Below are 17,362 nucleotides of genomic sequence, written 5' to 3' on the forward strand. Positions count from 1 at the left end.
AAAGCTGGGTTTTTGAAGACAGAAAAAGACACTTATAGTGGGCGTGTTTGGGAGGGAGAAAGGCAGGAGGAGGAGGCATTCAAATCAGAGGAAACAGTTTTCCCAGCACTACTAATTGAAGAGTCTATCTTTTCTCCATTGTATGTTCTTGCCTTCTTTGTCATAGATTAATTGACCATAAGTGCATGAGTTTATTTCTGGGCTCTCAATCCAGTTCCATTGATCTTTGTAGACTCAGAGATCAGTATGTGCCAGTATCATACTATTTTGATTCCTGTAGCTTTGTAGTATTGTCTGAAGTCAGAAAGCATGATTCCTTCAGCTCTGTTCTTCCTTCTCAAGATTATTTTGGCTGTTTGGGGCCTTTTTTATTGCCATACAAATTTTAAAATTATTTGTTCTAGCGCTGTGGAAAATACCCTTCATATTTTGATAGGGATTGTATTAAATCTGTAGATTACCTTGAATAGTATGGTCATCTTAACAATATTCTTTCAATCCAAGAACATGGTATATCTTTCCCCATCTGTTTGTGTTGTCTTCAGTTTCTTTCATCATGTCTTACAGTTTTCAGAGTACATACCTTTTACACCTTTGGGTAGGTTTATTCCTAGATATTTTATTATTTTTGATGTGATTGTAAATGAGAATTGTTTCCTTAACTTCTCTTTCTAATAGCTATATATAAAAGAATGAAATTAGAACATAAAGGTAAAAATGACCTTTATCATATTAAAAAATAATCTTAAAATGGATTAAAGACCTAAATGTAAGCAGAAACCATAAAACTCCTAGGTAGAACATTTTTTAATGTAAATCACAGCAATATTTTTTGATCTGTCTCCCAAAGCAAAGAAAATAAAAGCAAAATTTAAAAATAGGACCTCATTAAACTTCACAGCTTTTGCACAGCAAAGGAGACCATCAACAACAACAACAAAAAGGTAGCATCAGCTTTGTGAGTAAAGTGGGAAAACAGGTTTGAGCAGAAGATACCTGAATGTGGGTTTGATCTCTGAGTCGGGAAGATCTCCTGGAGTAGGACATGGCACCCCACTCCCCACTCCAGTATTCTTGCCTGGAAAACTCCATGGGCAGAGGAGCCTGGTGGGCTGTAGTCCATGGGGCTGCAAAGAGTTGGACATGACTAAGCACCTGAGCACACCTGATCTGATGTGAAAATGACATCAAGGAAAATTATCATCTACTGAGAATGGTTGTTAACATTCTCAAGCAAAAAAAGAACATTTTGCTTGAAATTGTGTACCATTCATCCCAATGTCAAGGAGCTGGAGTGGTGACTACTAGCATTTGCTTCAAGCCAATCAGTAATAAATGGCAGCCATCCATGGGTGCCTGGCGTGTGTTAGTCACTGTGTTCATCTCTCACGTTCAGTGTGTCCAATACTCAAAACCACCTTGCAAGATCTTATCGTTCTAATTTTATGAGCAAGGTTCAGTGCAGTCAGGTGACTTCCTCAAGGTCTCTCCATTAATAAGTGGCAGAGCAGAAATTCAAGCCAAGTCCACCTAACACAAAGCCCAAGCACTCTTCACTCTACCACACCTGTTTTTAACGTGGTCAAAGCATCCATCCAGCTGTAAGCTTGGATCCCCAGCAGCCTCTGCACGGCACTGAGTCATTGAAGATCTGACTGCAATGATTCTGATTCAACCAAGAACTGTGTGCTTTTCATGTAGCCCTCATAACTGTGTGGGAGGTAGGTGTTATCATTATTTCTAGAGGAGGAATCTGGAATACAGGATACGTGCATCTTGTCCATAACATTAAGTGGCAGAGCTGGGCTTGAAACTTAGCGTTTAAGTAGCTTGAGTTCTGATTTGCATTCCTTGGGCCCGCAACCAGTGAATAGAAAGGACCATTTCTGCTTCAGTTGGTCGACCACAGTACTTATAAATTTCAGAATTGTTATCGTGGGGTGACTTTATGAAAACTAATGAAACAATGGCCATCCAATGAACCAGGAAACAAAATGCCAAGGCATTAAAGATTTACACAAAAACAAATGGCCTTTATTCAGTAAAGGCTGCACTAAATAAAATCCACAAAATTATCTCTTAAATAAAAAACTTCCAAAGAAGCTGTGTTGCTTTCTCTCTGGGACATAGAGTTACATAAGAAATAAATATCGTCCTTTAAGGGAGAAAATTAAAATAAAAGAAAAACAACACAGCTCTATCAGTGATAGAGAAATTATAGGATGCTGTAGGCAAATCATCAAGCAAAAACCACTACACTCTCTCCTGGCCCCTCCATTAAATCACCATCATCACAGTGTATTCCTGGTCTTGATAAGGAACTTTGGAAGACAGAATTGATGTTAAGCAAAATCTCATTTTCAGTACTCTGGTTTGTTTTTCTTATTGCTTTTATTATCTTAAGTTGTGAGACTGTTATCTTCCTAAGCAATTGTTTTAGTCCCTTGATTTGAAAAATAATTTGTTGAGACAATGAGACAACTTTTTGCGAAAGCGAAGAGAAGAGAAAAAAGGAAGGTCAGGGGTGCCTGTTATTTCTCTATCCCTCCTACTGCTGTGTCAGTATCTGACAGCGACTCCAAACTTACTCTTCTGGAATCCTACCCACCTCCCTCTTAGCTACATGCACACATGTCTGCTCAGTCATGTCCGACTCTTTGTGACTCCATGAACTGTAGCCCACAAAGCTCCTTTGACCATGGGATTTTCCAGGCTAGAATACTGGAGTGGGTTGCTGTTTCCTACTACAGGGGATCTTCCTGACCCAGGGATCAAACCTGCATCTCCTGAATTGGCAGGCGGATTCTTTACCACTGAGCCACCAGGGAAACCCCCTCTCCCAGAGCTATTACCAAGTTAAACTGAAAAAGAAGCACACTTATGCTCTATCCATGGAATTGTACAATAGAAAACTAAGGAGATCCCACACCTGGGGTCAGGACCACTGCTCATTTCATTTGTAGGATAAGGACAGTTTCTGTCTAAGATGGGCCATCTTCAGTTTAAACTTTGTCTCTCCCTTTTTGGGTGGGGTACCTCTGTGGCATGCTGTGGTTGCCTAGGCACCCCTAATTCAGTAACCCAGGTAGAATCTCCCACTATAGGGAACAATCTGTGCTCTGGAAGTTTTTTCTGTGTTTTTTTTTTTTGCTAACTCTCATGAAAAATTACTTACACTGCTTCTTACTCTCTCAGGTTTAGTTGTCTATCTTCCCCAGAATGAAAGTTCTATAGGATATTCGTCTGCTTTCTTCTCTGAGGGGTGCCATGCCCCTAAAACAGAGTCTGGCAAATGGAATGAAAGAACAGACTCACCTATGTCATGATGTCGGTAGCTACCAGAGCTTACAGAGCCAGATACAGCCAACAGGAATGTGCTCTTTGTCCTACAGACTGTCAGGAAAAATGTTTTTAAATTTGGGAACATATGTTTAAAAATCCTAGCTTCTCTGAAGAAGGTGGAGGAGGATGGAATAGCAGTGGCCAGTGACTTGAAGGGGCCTGGGCTTCCCATTTCTCTCCCACTCTCTGCTGACTTTCTTGAACTGAGGCTGTCAGTTCTAGTATTGAGAAGCTAGAAATAGAATTTGGGATAGTATGATTCTTACACCTGGCCTACAGTTACCTTATTTGTTGGTGATGTTGCAAGTTGAGTTTGTGACTCCTGTCTTTCAACATTTTCCTTCTAGGTAATGTCATTTTTGTTTTACTCAGAACACTGAGGACTTAAAATGTATAATAACATGGTTGGAAATTTCACACATTGTGACAGGAGAAATACTTTAGGCTGGTGGAGCTTCAGGGTCACACCAGGGAAGTGGCTGCCTTTTCTGTCTGAACAGAGGCCCTTGTCCTAAGAAAGCTTGAGATCTCTAGGTTCTTCTACTTTTCTTGATGGCTCTCATCCCCGAAACCCTCAGAGGTTCTGCAGTATGCATTGCCACTTAGCAATACCTCTTTTTACATTTGGATGCTGTGTTTTTCCCCAAATAACTATATTTATAGAGCTCTTGCACAGTCTTCATCTCATGCTTAATTCAGTTTGGAAAGGGTATTTCTCGTGACTCAGTTTATATGCAGCAACAGGGTTGACCACAGTCTGCTTAGCACAGAGTGGAAGTAGCCAGTTAGAAACACCTAGTGACAGAGAACAGCACCTGTAAGCTCCAGGAAGATCACTCAGGCCTCAAAGGAATTTTCCCCTTTATTTGGTCATGAACATAATTAATAATCACTGGATAAAAACAAACCACTAGTTGATTTCATATTTGGGGGAACTTGGTAGCCTAGGAGAGATGCAAGCCACTTCTCTGTGTCTGATCGGCCAAGAACTCAACTAATTCACAGAGATGCCTGTAAGAACTAGGGAAATCATAGCACAAAAAATGGCAATGACTGTAACTTTACCTAAAATGATGTAGCTATCTAAATCATTTTAATATAAAAAATTTTGTTGAAATTTACTGAACTTAGAGATACTAGTATACAGTTTTAGCCTGACATTCTTCTTTAGCCTCTGTTCATATTCTGAATATAAAGTCTTATGTTCAGGACACTTAGTATCTGTCTATTTAAGCAACTATTGTCAAGTATATACAGTTTTAGCTAAAGTGACTTATTTAACATGTAGACACTTTTCCATGTTTAAGGCCAGATGAAGGGGCTGCTCTCCTGAAGCTTACTTTCAATGCTGTGTAATAAATGAGTAAATGGATAGTCTGTCAGGTAGATAGAGGCTCTAAGGAAAAGAGGAGGGGTATGTGTGGCAAAGGATGATCTTAAATGTGGCAGGATCAGCGAAGGTGATATTTGAGCTTAGACCTAATGTAGTGAGGGAGCCAGTCACACAGGGACTGTGGGCAGTGTGCTCCAGGGAGGAGGAGGAAAGGCAGGTGCCATGATCCCCGGAACACACACTCAGGGCGCTGCTTCAGCCGTCCCACCAGCTAGGCTGGAAAGGAACAGGCATGAGAAGAAGGAGATGACATCACAGGGGAGCCAGGGGGCAGACTGGCAGGGCCTCTGGGCCATCGTAAAGACTTCAAAGGCTTTGTCAGAAGTGATGACAAGCTGTTTTGATCAGAGAAATAAGTTAATAAATTTCCATTGATTAAGTGAATAATGATGAGATGCTAATAATACCTGTCCTGTAATTTATCGAGCGTATCTTAGGTGCCAAGGGCTTTACGTGTATTATCTTATTTAATCTTTATCACATCTGTGTGATGATAGTCTCTGTGGCTATGCTCATAGTCCAGATGAGGCCATAAATACACAGTTCATCATGAGTGACTTGTCCAGTCACACAGGTAGTAAATGGCAGAGCTAGGCTTATTAAATAGCCTAGCTATTTAATATCCTTTGAAATATCTTAGCTATTAAAATCTTTTAATATCCTTTTAAATATCCTAGCTTTTAAAATCCTTTAATACCTTTCATGAGGTATCACAACATAGCTAGATATGATTGATTTTCTTTTCTCATTCATTTTAACATCATAAGCATTAAATGAAAAGAATCTTTTTCAAATTGAAGTATAGTTGATTTACAATGTGGTGTTAGTTTCTGCTCTACATCATAGTGATTCAGGTATACATACATATACGTTCTTTTTTTTAATTCTTTTCCATTATGTTATCACAGGATATTGAATATAGTTCCTGAGGCTACATAGTAGAATCTTGTTATTTATTCATTCTATTGTATATATACTAGTTTGCTTCTGCTAACCCCAATCAAGATTGCTGGGAGAAATAATCAATAACCTCAGATACACAGATGACACCACCTTTATGGCAGAAAGCGAAGAAGAACTAAAGAGCCTCTTGATGACAGTGAAAGAGGAGAGTCAAAAAGTTGGCTTGAAACTCCAACATTCAGAAAACTAAGATCATGGCATCCGGTCCCATCACTTCATGGCAAATAGATGTGGAAACAATGGAACCAGTGACAGACTTTATTTTGGGGGGCTCTAAAATCACTGCAGATGGTGACTGCAGCCATGAAATTAAAAGACACTTGCTCCTTGGAAGAAAAGCTATGACCAACCTAGACAGCATATTAAAAAGCAGAGACATTACTTTGCCGACAAAGGTCCATCTAGTCAAAGCTATGGTTTTTCCAGTAATCATTTATGAATGTGAGAGTTGGATTATAAGGAAAGCTGAGTGCCAAAGAATTGGTGCTTTTGAACTGTGGTGTTGGAGAAGACTCTTGAAGAGTCTCTTGGACTGCAAGGAGATCAAACTGGTTCCAAATAGGAAAAGGAGTACATCAAGGCTGTATATTGTCACCCTGCTTATTTAACTTATATGCAGAGAACACCATGAGAAACGCTGGGCTGGAAGAAACACAAGCTGGAATGAAGATTGCCGAGAGAAATATCAATAACCTCATATATGCAGATGACACCACCCTTATGGCAGAAAGTGAAGAAGAACTAAAGAGCCTCTTGATGAAAGTGAAAGAGGAGAGGGAAAAAGTTGGCTTAAAGCTCAACGTTCAGAAAACTAAGATCATGGCATCTGGTCCCATCACTTCATGGCAAATAGATGGGGAAACAGTGAGAGACTTTATTTTTTTGGGCTCCAAAATCACTGCAGATGGTGATTGCAGCCATGAAATTAAAAGACGCTTACTCCTTGGAAGGAAGGTTATGGCCAGCCTAGATAGCATATTTAAAAGCAGAGACATTACTTTGTCAACAAAGGTCCATCTAGTCAAGGCTATGGTTTTTCCAGTGGTCATGTATGGATGTGAGAGTTGGACGGTGAAGAAAGCTGAGTGCCGAAGAATTGATGCTTTTGAACTGTGGTGTTGGAGAAGACTCTTGAGAGTCCCTTGGACTGCAAGGAGATCCAATCAATCCATCCTAAAGGAGATCAGTCCTGGGTGTTCATTGGAAGGACTGATGTTGAAGCTGAAGCTCCAATACTTTGGCCACCTCATGTGAAGAGTTGACTCATTGGAAAAGACCCTAATGCTGGGAAGGATTGGGAGCAGGAGGAGAAGGGGACGACAGAGGATGAGATGGTTGGATGACATCACTGACTCGATGGACATGGGTTTGGGTAGACTCCGGGAGTTGGTGACGGACAGGGAGGCCTGGTGTGCTGCAATTCATGGGGTCGCAAAGAGAGAGTCGGACACGACTGAGCAACTGAACTGAACTGAACTGAAAGGAAGTGAGTCCTGAATATTCATTGGAAGGACCGATGCTGAAGCTGAAACTCCAATCCTTTGGCCTCCTGATGTGAAGAACTGACTCATTGGAAAAGACCCTGATGCTGGGAAAGATTGAAGGCCGGAGGAGAAGGGGACAACAGAGGATGAGATGGTTGGATGGTATCACCGACTCAATGGACATGAGTTTGAGCAAGCTCTGGGAATTGGTGATGGACAGGGAAGCCTAGAGTGCTGCAGTTCATGGGGTTGCAAAGAGTCAGACACAACTGAGCAACTGAATTGAACCCCAAACTCACCCTCCACCCTCCTCATCCCCAGTTCCCCCTTGGCAACCACGTCTGTTGTCTATGCCTGTGAATCTGTTTCTGTTTCATAGATAAGTTCATTTGTGTCATATTTAGATTCCACATATAAGTGATACCATATGATGTTTGTCTTTCTCTGAGTTACTTCACTTAGTATTATAATCTCTAGATCCATCCATGTTGCTGAAAATGGCATTATTTCATTCCTTTTTATGGCTGAGTAGTATTGCATTGTATATATGTACCACATCTTCTTTATGCATTCATCTGTCAATGGACATTTAAGTTGTTTCCATGTCCTGGCTACTGTGAATAGTGCTGCTATGAACATAGAGATGGATGTATCTTTTTGAATTATAGTTTTGTGTGGATGCATGCCCGTGAGTGGGATTGCTGGATCACATGGAAACTCTGTTTTTAGTTTTTTGAGGAACCTCTGTACAGTTTTCCATAGTGGCTGTACCAACTTATGTTTCCACCAGCAGTGTAGGAAGGTTCCCTTTTGTCCACACCCTTCTAGCACTTGTTATGTTTAAACTTTTTAATGATGGCCATTCTGACCAGTGTCAGGTAGTTTTGTTCTTTGATCTTATTGCAGTTTTGATCTTTTCACATGCCTGTTGGCCATCTGTATGTCTTCTTTGGAGAAATGTCTGTTTAGGTCTTCTTCACATTTTCAATTCGGTTAGTTGTTTTGTGTTGCTGAATTGTATGAACTGTTTGTATATTTTGGAAACTAAGCCCTTGTTGGTCACATCTTCTGCAAACAGTCTCTCCAATTTCATAGGTTGTCTTTTCATTTTCTTTATGGTTTCCTTTGCTATGCAAAAGCTTGCCAGTTAGATTAGGTCCTATTTGTTTATTTTTGCTTTTATTTTTATTGCTTTGGGAGGCTGACCTAAGAAAACACTAGTACAATTTATGGCAGAGAATTTTTTGCTTGTGTTCTCTTCTAGGAATTTTATGGTGTCATGTCTTATATTTAAGTCTTTAAGCCATTTTGAGTTTATTTTTGTGTATGATGTGAGGTGTGTTCCAACCTCATTGATTTACATGCAGCTGTCAAACTTTCCCAACACCACTTGCTAAAGAGACTTCCTCTTCATTGTATATTCTTGCCCCCTTTGTCACAGACTAATTGACCATAGGTATGTGGGTTTATTTCAGCCTCTCTATTCTGTTCCATTGATATGTCTGCTTCTGTGCCAGTACCATGCTGTTTCGATTACCATAGCTTTGTAGTGTTGACTGAAGTCTGGGAGCATTATGCCTCCTGCTTTGTTCTTGTTCCTCAGGATTACTTTGGCAATTCTGGGTCTTTTAAAGTTCCATATAAATTTTAAGATTATTTATCCTAGCTCTGTGAAAAGTGTCATGGGTAATTTGATAGGGACCATGTTAAATGTGTAGATTGCTTTGGGTAGTATGGCCATTTAACAATATTAATTCTTCCAATCCAAGAGTATGGGATATCTAAATGAAAGAAATCTTAAGGCTCATAGAGATTGTCTTGATGATTTTTCTAGACATATTTAATGCGTAAGAGTTGTATTATCATATATGACAGTATTATCTTCTGATTACAGAGAAAATATATAAAAGAACCACTCCAAAATGAAACCTCCCAGTTTCCCTGTGGTCCTTCAGAACATGGATTCTTTTATATATAAATACAATAAGTTTTTGTTGGTTATCAATTTTATTTTTTTTTTAATTTTATTTTTTAACACCAAGAACATTTTGTATTGGGGTATAGCCAATTAACAATGTTGTGATAGTTTCAGGTGAACAGTGAAGGGACTCAGCCATACATATACATATATCCATTCTCCCGCAAACCCTCCTCCATCCAGTCTGGCACATAACATTGAGCAGAGCTCCATGTGCTATACAATAGTTTTTTGTTTGTTGTCCATTTTAAATATAGTAGTATGTATATGACCTTCCCAAAAGTTCTTAATCTGTAAATTCAGAATACTATCTCAGTGTCATTTCTTTAGTAATCATAAGTATTTTTTCCAATGCATTTAAAACATTATTCTAAGAAAAGAGACCATAGGCGTCCTTAGACCACAGGTATAGAGACAGCGTATGCAGTGATTCCAGTGAATTCCTTTGAATCTGAGCAGAACTGCTACAAATGGTACTGAGTTTATGTTCTTGTTTTGAGGGAGTGGGGTTGCTGACCACATGCCAAAGGGTCACAAAGAGGCCAGCTATAGCTTGGGTGACCACATGTTCCAACCTGGCCGAGGTCATTCCACTTTAAGCCTTTGTTCAGCATAATTAACAATATCACCCCTTTCAAAAGTATTCCAGAAAGAAAAGTGAATTATATTTATGGTCACTGTTAGCTATAGCTGTTAACAAGAAAGCAGTGATAATGGACACAGAGAATTGAGTACAATCACCAGGTGTGTGGCAGGGGCTGCCAACCCCTGAATTTGGACTTATTTTGATAATAAATGGGTGTGATTGAAGTCAGATTACACAAAGGATATGATGGAAGAAAATGCTGTTCTAATTCATAATTAATTCTCTTTCACAGCCAAAAAGGAACATAAAATGGAAGAAAGTCACCTGGAGAATGCACAGAAAAGGTAAGTAGCTCTGACTGCCCTCAAGTCTCTCTCTGACCATCCATTCTTTTTTTATTATTATCAAGAACATTCACATTGCTATGCAACCGTCAACACCGGCCTTCTCCAGAACTTTTTCGTCTTCTCCAAGGGTCGACTCTGTACTCATTAAACCATAACTCCCCCATTCTCTCCTTCCTTCAGCCTGGCACTCACCATCCTACTTCCTGTCTCTGTGACTTTGACTACTCTAGATACCTCACGTAAGCAGAATCATAGAGAACTTTTCCTTTTATGACTGGCTGATTTCACTTAGCATAATGAATGATTAGCCATTCTTTTGACCGCCCCCCATGAAGACTGTGCATCCAGGAGCAGTTCAAGTCTAAGGAGAGCTGGAGTGAAAAACTCCAGGAATAGCCCTTGGGAATAGTTTTCCTCGAGAAGCAGGAAATCATCCAGAAATGACCCACCTGCCTCACGAGGTCTGACACTATTTCCATCTGTTTGCCTCTCCCGTTACTCGGCTCCTAAAGACTCCATGGATGCTGGGAACAACAGGACCCTTCTTAGTAGCACAACTAGATTAAACCAATTATTACAGGTACCTAAGAGATGTACATTTCTCCTCAGGTTCTGGAGGATGTGGTAAACAGGGGGCAACTGGACAGTAGGGACTCATCTCTCTGTGTGTCCAGAAGACTCCCCCAGAAGTTGGGAAAGAGACCTCAGAGGTCTTCTATTCAACCTCTCACCTACCTCAGACCTCTGCTGTGTTCTTCTCTGAATAGGCACCCAACTGAAACTATCCACCTCACCTGTTAGAGCTCAGTAATGATTGGCTGGGGTGTCTTAGAGCCCCTCGACTTATGGTGGTTTTTCTTTTTGGCAGTTGACCGGCATTAGTCAGCTTGGCCCTCTCCCACTCTTAGAAAGGTGAAGGGGAATACACTTAGGCTTTCTCATACTCAGAGCTGAAAAAACTGAGATAAATTTTGCTGGGACCCATTCTAAAAAATACCAGAAAATTAAATAAGAGATAAGGACAGGAAACAATATATAAGATAAAATGAACTTTACAAATGTGTGAGAAGAGTTCACTAAATGCAAGTGAACAAGCTCTGGAAATGAACCCTTTTCCTCCTGTTTCAGCACAATTTCTGAGAGTTCTGAAAGTCAGTAGTCAGTGCTGTTTCTGCTCTGCATTGACGAATGCCGACATCTTGCTCTTCTTCCCACTTAAGTGCCGATAAAATTAAAATGCAGATGAAAGCAAGGTGAAGGCTAATCTCACGATTTTCTAAGTGCAGACATGTTCTTGAATCATGATTATCATCTTTGCATGATAATTTTAACAACCAAGATGATCACATGGTTCTGTTTATAAATTTTGGGAGTGTGCCTCTTTATTGGCTTTATCCCCTAAGTATTATATATATTTTACATTACCCCTGTATTAAGCTTCCCTTCATCAGCATGTCAAGCTGGTGTGTCTGTGTTATATAAATATCCCACAAGCATAAAAAAAGATCATTCACACGGGCACATGGGTATCAAGCCAAACAAAATTTCACTTTCCAAGATGGATGTCAAATATATAATTCTTCTTCAAGATTCTCGCTCCAGGAAAAGGGGGCCCTTGTGAGAGGGGCTGATGTTGCTGCTGTGCATTAGCTATGCTGAGGGGGGTCATAAATTTTGGTTGTCAGCGTTTTCCGTGACTTTGTGGTGAAGGTAGTCTAGCTTTCATGTCGTACATGAAATACGTTAGATCCCATCTTTAATGTAGAAACCACAGTTGTTTGCTTACACTCTTGAAGGAGGTTGGTGGTCAGTGTTGCAACATTCGTGTGAGATTTAGGAAATTCTTATGTTGTATTCTCAAGAGAAACAATTTACTCTGAGGCTAAGGAATATTTGCTTTTCCTCAGCAGTTTTTGAAGGCGTGCATGAGGGGCAATAAGCGAATATGTTCTGCCCTGGCATCTCAACACTGCAAAAGAAAAACCGTTCCCTTTGCCATGGGCTCTTTGATAGAATCATTGTCTGAGCTCTCAAAATGTTTAGCTGAGTCGAAAAAGGTGGAAATCAGACAAGGAGTTACAGCAGAGAGAAAAAGAACCAGGGAGCAATTGAGAGTGGAGTAGAGAGGTTTTATAGAACCTAACATACAATTAGAAACCTGTCTTTTAAAAGTTGAAAACTATGTTAGTTACCTGCAAAAGAAAATTCCAATATTGTTGTCAAATAACAGCAGTTTTCATGCCCAAATTACAGAAGGTTTTCAATAATCAGTCTTCTGTGAATCAGAATTGAATTTGAAAGGAAGAGAGTTGTGTTTGGGGATGGGAGGGAGTAGTCTAGACTTTATCCGATAGCTGTAGGTTCATATTATAGCTTTGGCTTTTCCTAGAACAAAGGGATCACGCTGAAATCCAATAAGGCACACCCTCAGAGTGGCTTCGCCAGGCCATCCTCTGCAACTCTGCATTGGTTCTTTTGAAGAGGTTCACTTGCTTTCTTAAACACATAGGGGAAAAGCTGCTGAAATTCATTCTTTCCTTTAGTTTTCATCCTCTTTGAGGGTTAGTAAGTCAGACTCCCCCGTCCCAGGGGAAAGGTGGTGAGGGTACATGGTTAGCTTCATTTCAGAGCTAGGAAAAGCAAGGCCCACAGGATGATGAAATGCTTTTCTCAAGCTCTGTAATAACCCACCAAACAATGCTGTCATTCTCTGAAGCAGCATCATACTTGCAGTGTCTTGATTTCACCATCTACACTCCAAAGAATGCCAGAGTTGGGGTTAAAGCACAGTGGTAACTGGAGTTTCTGTGCTCTTCACTATATCCTGCTGGAAAAGTAGGAAGATAATTTGTCCCTCTGAATACTAAACATGAAAGACTTTCTCTTCTCTCTTCAGTGCACAAGTAAATATGTTTCTGGGTAGAAGGTCTGCATAAGGAAGAGAGAAAAATAATGATGTGTTCTGCTGAGGGTAATGCATGTTATGTGTCATACAAGCAGCAACTGCGTCAAAAGTGGAAACAAACCAAAACTTGACTATTTTATTTCTTAAATGCATGTGTCAGTGAGTATGAACAACAGAAGGGTGGGTAGAGCAAAAAAGCATTTCACTGAGAAATGATTCTGTAGACCCAGTTCTGCCAATGAATAAGGTCATTCATTCTTTCTAGGTCTCTGTTTTCTCATCTGTAAGATGGGAACATTGGACCGACTGATCCAAAATCCCTTCCAGTTTTAAAGCCCTGTGACTCCATAAGAAATTCATGGCCTGTTCCTTTAGGTTACAGAACTCTCTTCATACATATTTCCATGCTATAATACAATCAATGTAGTTTACATTTTGAATGAAATAAAACTATATGCTGTAGAGTATACATAGGGTTTTATCAGTGTTTTGACTGCCATAGAATTAGGAGTCATGTCTGAGCCAAAGTGGACATTGCTCCTTTCTGGTTTTGCTCCAAAATATGTGTGTTTGGAATTATAAGAGAGTCCCTTAAGAAATTACTGCAGTTATTGCCTTTCTCCACCTATGCACTTCTAGTCTTTTAATAACTGAGAGCCAAAATTCCCTGACCAGTAGTTTTAATTTGCATTAAAAACAGATTTATTATTTACAGAAGCACAAAGAATTTATGGGACTCAGAGCTGCAGCTACAGCTTGGATCTCGCCTAATCATAGCCATGGAATCAATTAACAGTTCATCTGTGAAATGTGATAAAATCTTATGAGATACATATTGCCCAATAACTGAGAACGAGATGAAAGTATGCTCCATAATAGTAACGGGGCTTCAAGGTTTTACAATCCTTGTTGAATAGAATTCCATTAGAAACTCCGTATTCAGGATGGCCACAAAAAAAAAAACCACTGTGTCTGAACAGATGATAGAGCATTGAGTAATAAACCCTGGCCAGTCATTCTTGCTTTGATTAGTTTCCAACACCCTAGAAAAGGGGGCCATTTATTTAAGTGTTCTTGCTCATGGCAAATGAGCTTGTGGGGCTTGGAGTGGGTGGGGGGAAGGATTGAGTGCAGAGCTATAAATTGCTGCAAAGCTGGTGCCTCCAAGAAGGGCTGCTTGGGGGGCCTGGGTAGTCATCTGGGAACAAGCCTCCATGGGGTTGGTCAGAGGTTTCTTAGTGATATCTGGGAATCACCCTTATAAAACCTGGGTTCTTTTCCAACCCAGATTAGAGATCATTTTTAAGACCAAAAATGGTTTTTCCTTCAATCCTTGCTACATCCTCAATTATATGTATTTTTGTACATTGGTGGTTTGTATTCTTATATCATGATAAGCTTTAAAATGTAGCCTTCTTGAAGATCATATAGTCTGTCTCTTATTTTACTCTTGAGAAAATTGAGAGTCAAGTGTTGAATGATTGACCCAAGATTACAGAGCCAGCAGATGCCAGAATAAGGGTAAAACAGTCTCTTTATTTTCCATGGAGCACTCAACAGATTGAGAATTCCCTGCAGGCTCTTTCACTGTCCACTGCTAGTGGTACAAAACCAACATGGCATCAGTGTTCCATGTAATCATTCAGCATAACACAAAGAGTGGGTAAATGACATGGATTTGAGATGAAGAGCAAACCCCAAAGTTTTTACCTATGTACACCCGGAAACTATTCATGCTGATTTTATGCAGATAAGATGTGTCCAAGAGTATCCCCAATCATGCTGAATTTCTTAGAAAATTGGCTTCAATACTTAGGCTTAGCATAAGCCGCCGTGACTGCTAAGCCTGGGCTTCTGAGCTAGAAAAGATATGTGGGGGGTTGGAGGGGGATGGCGAGGAGTTCTGAGTATCTTCTCTCCTCACCTAATGGGTTTTGGCATTGACAGCTTCTCACCCTCCACCTCACAGTTTGTTATTCCTCTACATTTGCAGTTTTGAAACAACAGTAGGATATTTTGGGATGAAGCCAAAGTCTGGTGAGAAGGAGATCACACCCAACTACGTGTTTATGGTGTGGTACGAGTTCTGCAGTGACTTCAAGACAATCTGGAAACGGGAGAGTAAAAACATATCTAAAGAAAGGTAAGGCTCTAATAGACTGATTAACACTGGGAGTCTAGGAAACCACCTTCTCAACCCTAATGAAGCGTGTACATCTCACCCGTGTCAGTATTGCCTTTCAGATCAAGTGGACATCAGGGAAGGATTATTGAGAGTTTATAAGGAAATGTGGGGGTGGGAGGGCTTGCTGTCCACACAGGCAGATACTCTCACGTGATCTGATAAGTTACACTTTCTTAACCCCTTCCAATTACTAGCTAGTAAATGAAAGGGGAGCTGTGCTAATTTGCAACAGATTGCTTTTCTGTGTATTTTCATGTCGGCCCAAGCTAAATGAGGCAGCCTTGCTGTCGCAGACAGTACAGACAAATAAAAGTGAATGCTTTTCCCATTAATATACTGAACTTGCATCAAAGGGAAGTCTCTGAGAGTCGGGCCACACTTAACACGGTGTGGAAGCCCCGCTCTGGATTTACAGCGCCACTTCTGACTCCCCGCATCCTGCTGAGGACATCAAACTGCGTGCCGCTCGCCTCATTGCAGCCTCCTGATTTTATTAGTTGGGGGTAGAAGGAAAACCTCGGCACTGAATATAGGGAGAGTGTGTGTGTTCATTCCCCTTAGAGAAAGACTGCGTTTGGCCCTGTTGATCAGGAAAAAAAAAAAGCATTTCTGCTTGATCAGTGTTTTGATCAGGTTGCCACTGTTCTACAAAGGGTGTCATGGATTTAAACTTCAAACAGGTCTTGCTACTACTCCTGCAGAACAGATGTATAAGAGTGTCATTCAAAGTGAAGTTGGAGACAAAAAAATTCAACAAATGAAGGGAAGTGGTTTAATTGTAGCATCTATATCTCACTAAACATTGAGACCCTATAATGTCCAAAATTCAGTACTTTTGTTCTTTACTTTGGAATCAGAGAAAAGGTGTATATATAATATAGCTATATACATACAGATATACACACACAGTACACTAATATATTTTACCTTATAAAGCTACCTTAAAGGACTCATAATTTAGAGACTTCTTGACTCAGTTTCACTAAATCTATAAATATTTTTCTCAGGGAATTTTTTCATACGCTTGCTTTCTAAGGAAGTCACAGAGCTTTAAAAATGTGTATCAACATATCTTCTTCCCGCCATACCTTTTTTGGAACATGGGAATTAAACCGAGTATATCCATTATAGAGTGAAGCAGAAAAAAGTTTCGTGACATTGTTGTTAAGAAAATAGATTGTTGATAAGAGCATGAAAAAAATCCTAAAAGTCTTGACATCCAACCCATTGTTCTCACCCTGCAATCTCTTGTCTAGCCCTTTAAGCTAAGATAAGCCTCTGTGGAATGCATTCTGTGTTTTGTGAGCCTCAGAGAAAAGTGACAGAGCCAAGTTCTTCTGTCTCTAACAAGGCAGCAGCAGGCCAGTCAGCTCTCCACATTCACACCCAAAGGCCGGGGAGTTCCTTAGCGGGCCCTGAGTGTCATGCCTTTGCTTGAGATTTTACATCTTAGATTTTGACCATAGCCCTTAGTGATTTTATCCTTTTCGTTGGACCCCTGAAAATAGTCCCCAAAAGCCAGCAGAGAGGGTAATGAATCGCTTTTCATTTGAATAAACTACTATTGAAATACCGACCCATGTTCCAAATGGAGTTTTCCCCTATCACAGAAGTTAGACCACACTCACTCTGGGCCTGCGGTGGTTCCAGCTGCCCTTCAGAATGACCTGTCCTCCTAGTGATGGGCACTTGCTGTGCTGCTTCCTGGGTATAGCTGGTGAATTGCCCACTTCACACTCCGTAAACCAACACCTTTAAAGGGTCATGACTTCCCGGGACCCTTTTCAGATCTCATTTAGCAGTTTCAGGGGCTTCTTCATTCCAGCCGTGCTTTGTGAGATGGATCACCAAGGTTTCCAACCTAAAACAACATCTCTGAAAGTTAATGGTGGCTCATAAAATATTTGTGGAAGCAGCTTGTTTACAAAAATCATTTTGTTAAGAAATTTTAGCACATTATATGTATTACTGCTCATCCAGTTTAAAACAAACTTGTTAACATCCAGGGTTTTCTCGCGAAATGAGGGATTTTTCAATTGTTCTCTATATTTGCTAAGGGTTTTAGCTTTCAAACTATTGTCATCACATTCATTATGGTGAAATAAGAGAACTAACTCAAATTCTTCTATTGTAATCAAATGAGAAACAATATGACTGCTTTAATGATGGGAAACAATAT

At 40.2% G+C, this 17,362-nt stretch overlaps 1 protein-coding gene across 27 annotated transcripts in view; it reads left to right on the forward strand.

Moving 5' to 3' along the window:
- FMN1 (formin 1) overlaps positions 1-17,362 on the forward strand; it is a 487,763-nt gene that overhangs the window by 443,246 nt on the left and 27,155 nt on the right. For all 27 annotated transcript variants that reach the window (XR_014058706.1, XR_014058707.1, XR_014058704.1 and 24 more), the window contains 2 exons: positions 10,039-10,090; positions 14,992-15,141. Coding sequence is in view for 21 of the 27 variants with exons in the window: in XM_081507056.1 (XP_081363182.1) it covers positions 10,039-10,090; positions 14,992-15,141 (202 nt within the window). In the remaining 6 variants the exon portion in view is untranslated. The remainder of the gene's footprint in view (positions 1-10,038; positions 10,091-14,991; positions 15,142-17,362) is intronic.

This window comes from Giraffa tippelskirchi, chromosome 7 (genome assembly GCF_054371585.1).
Source record: "Giraffa tippelskirchi isolate mGirTip1 chromosome 7, T2T-mGirTip1v1.2.pri, whole genome shotgun sequence".
Taxonomy (NCBI): domain Eukaryota; kingdom Metazoa; phylum Chordata; class Mammalia; order Artiodactyla; family Giraffidae; genus Giraffa; species Giraffa tippelskirchi.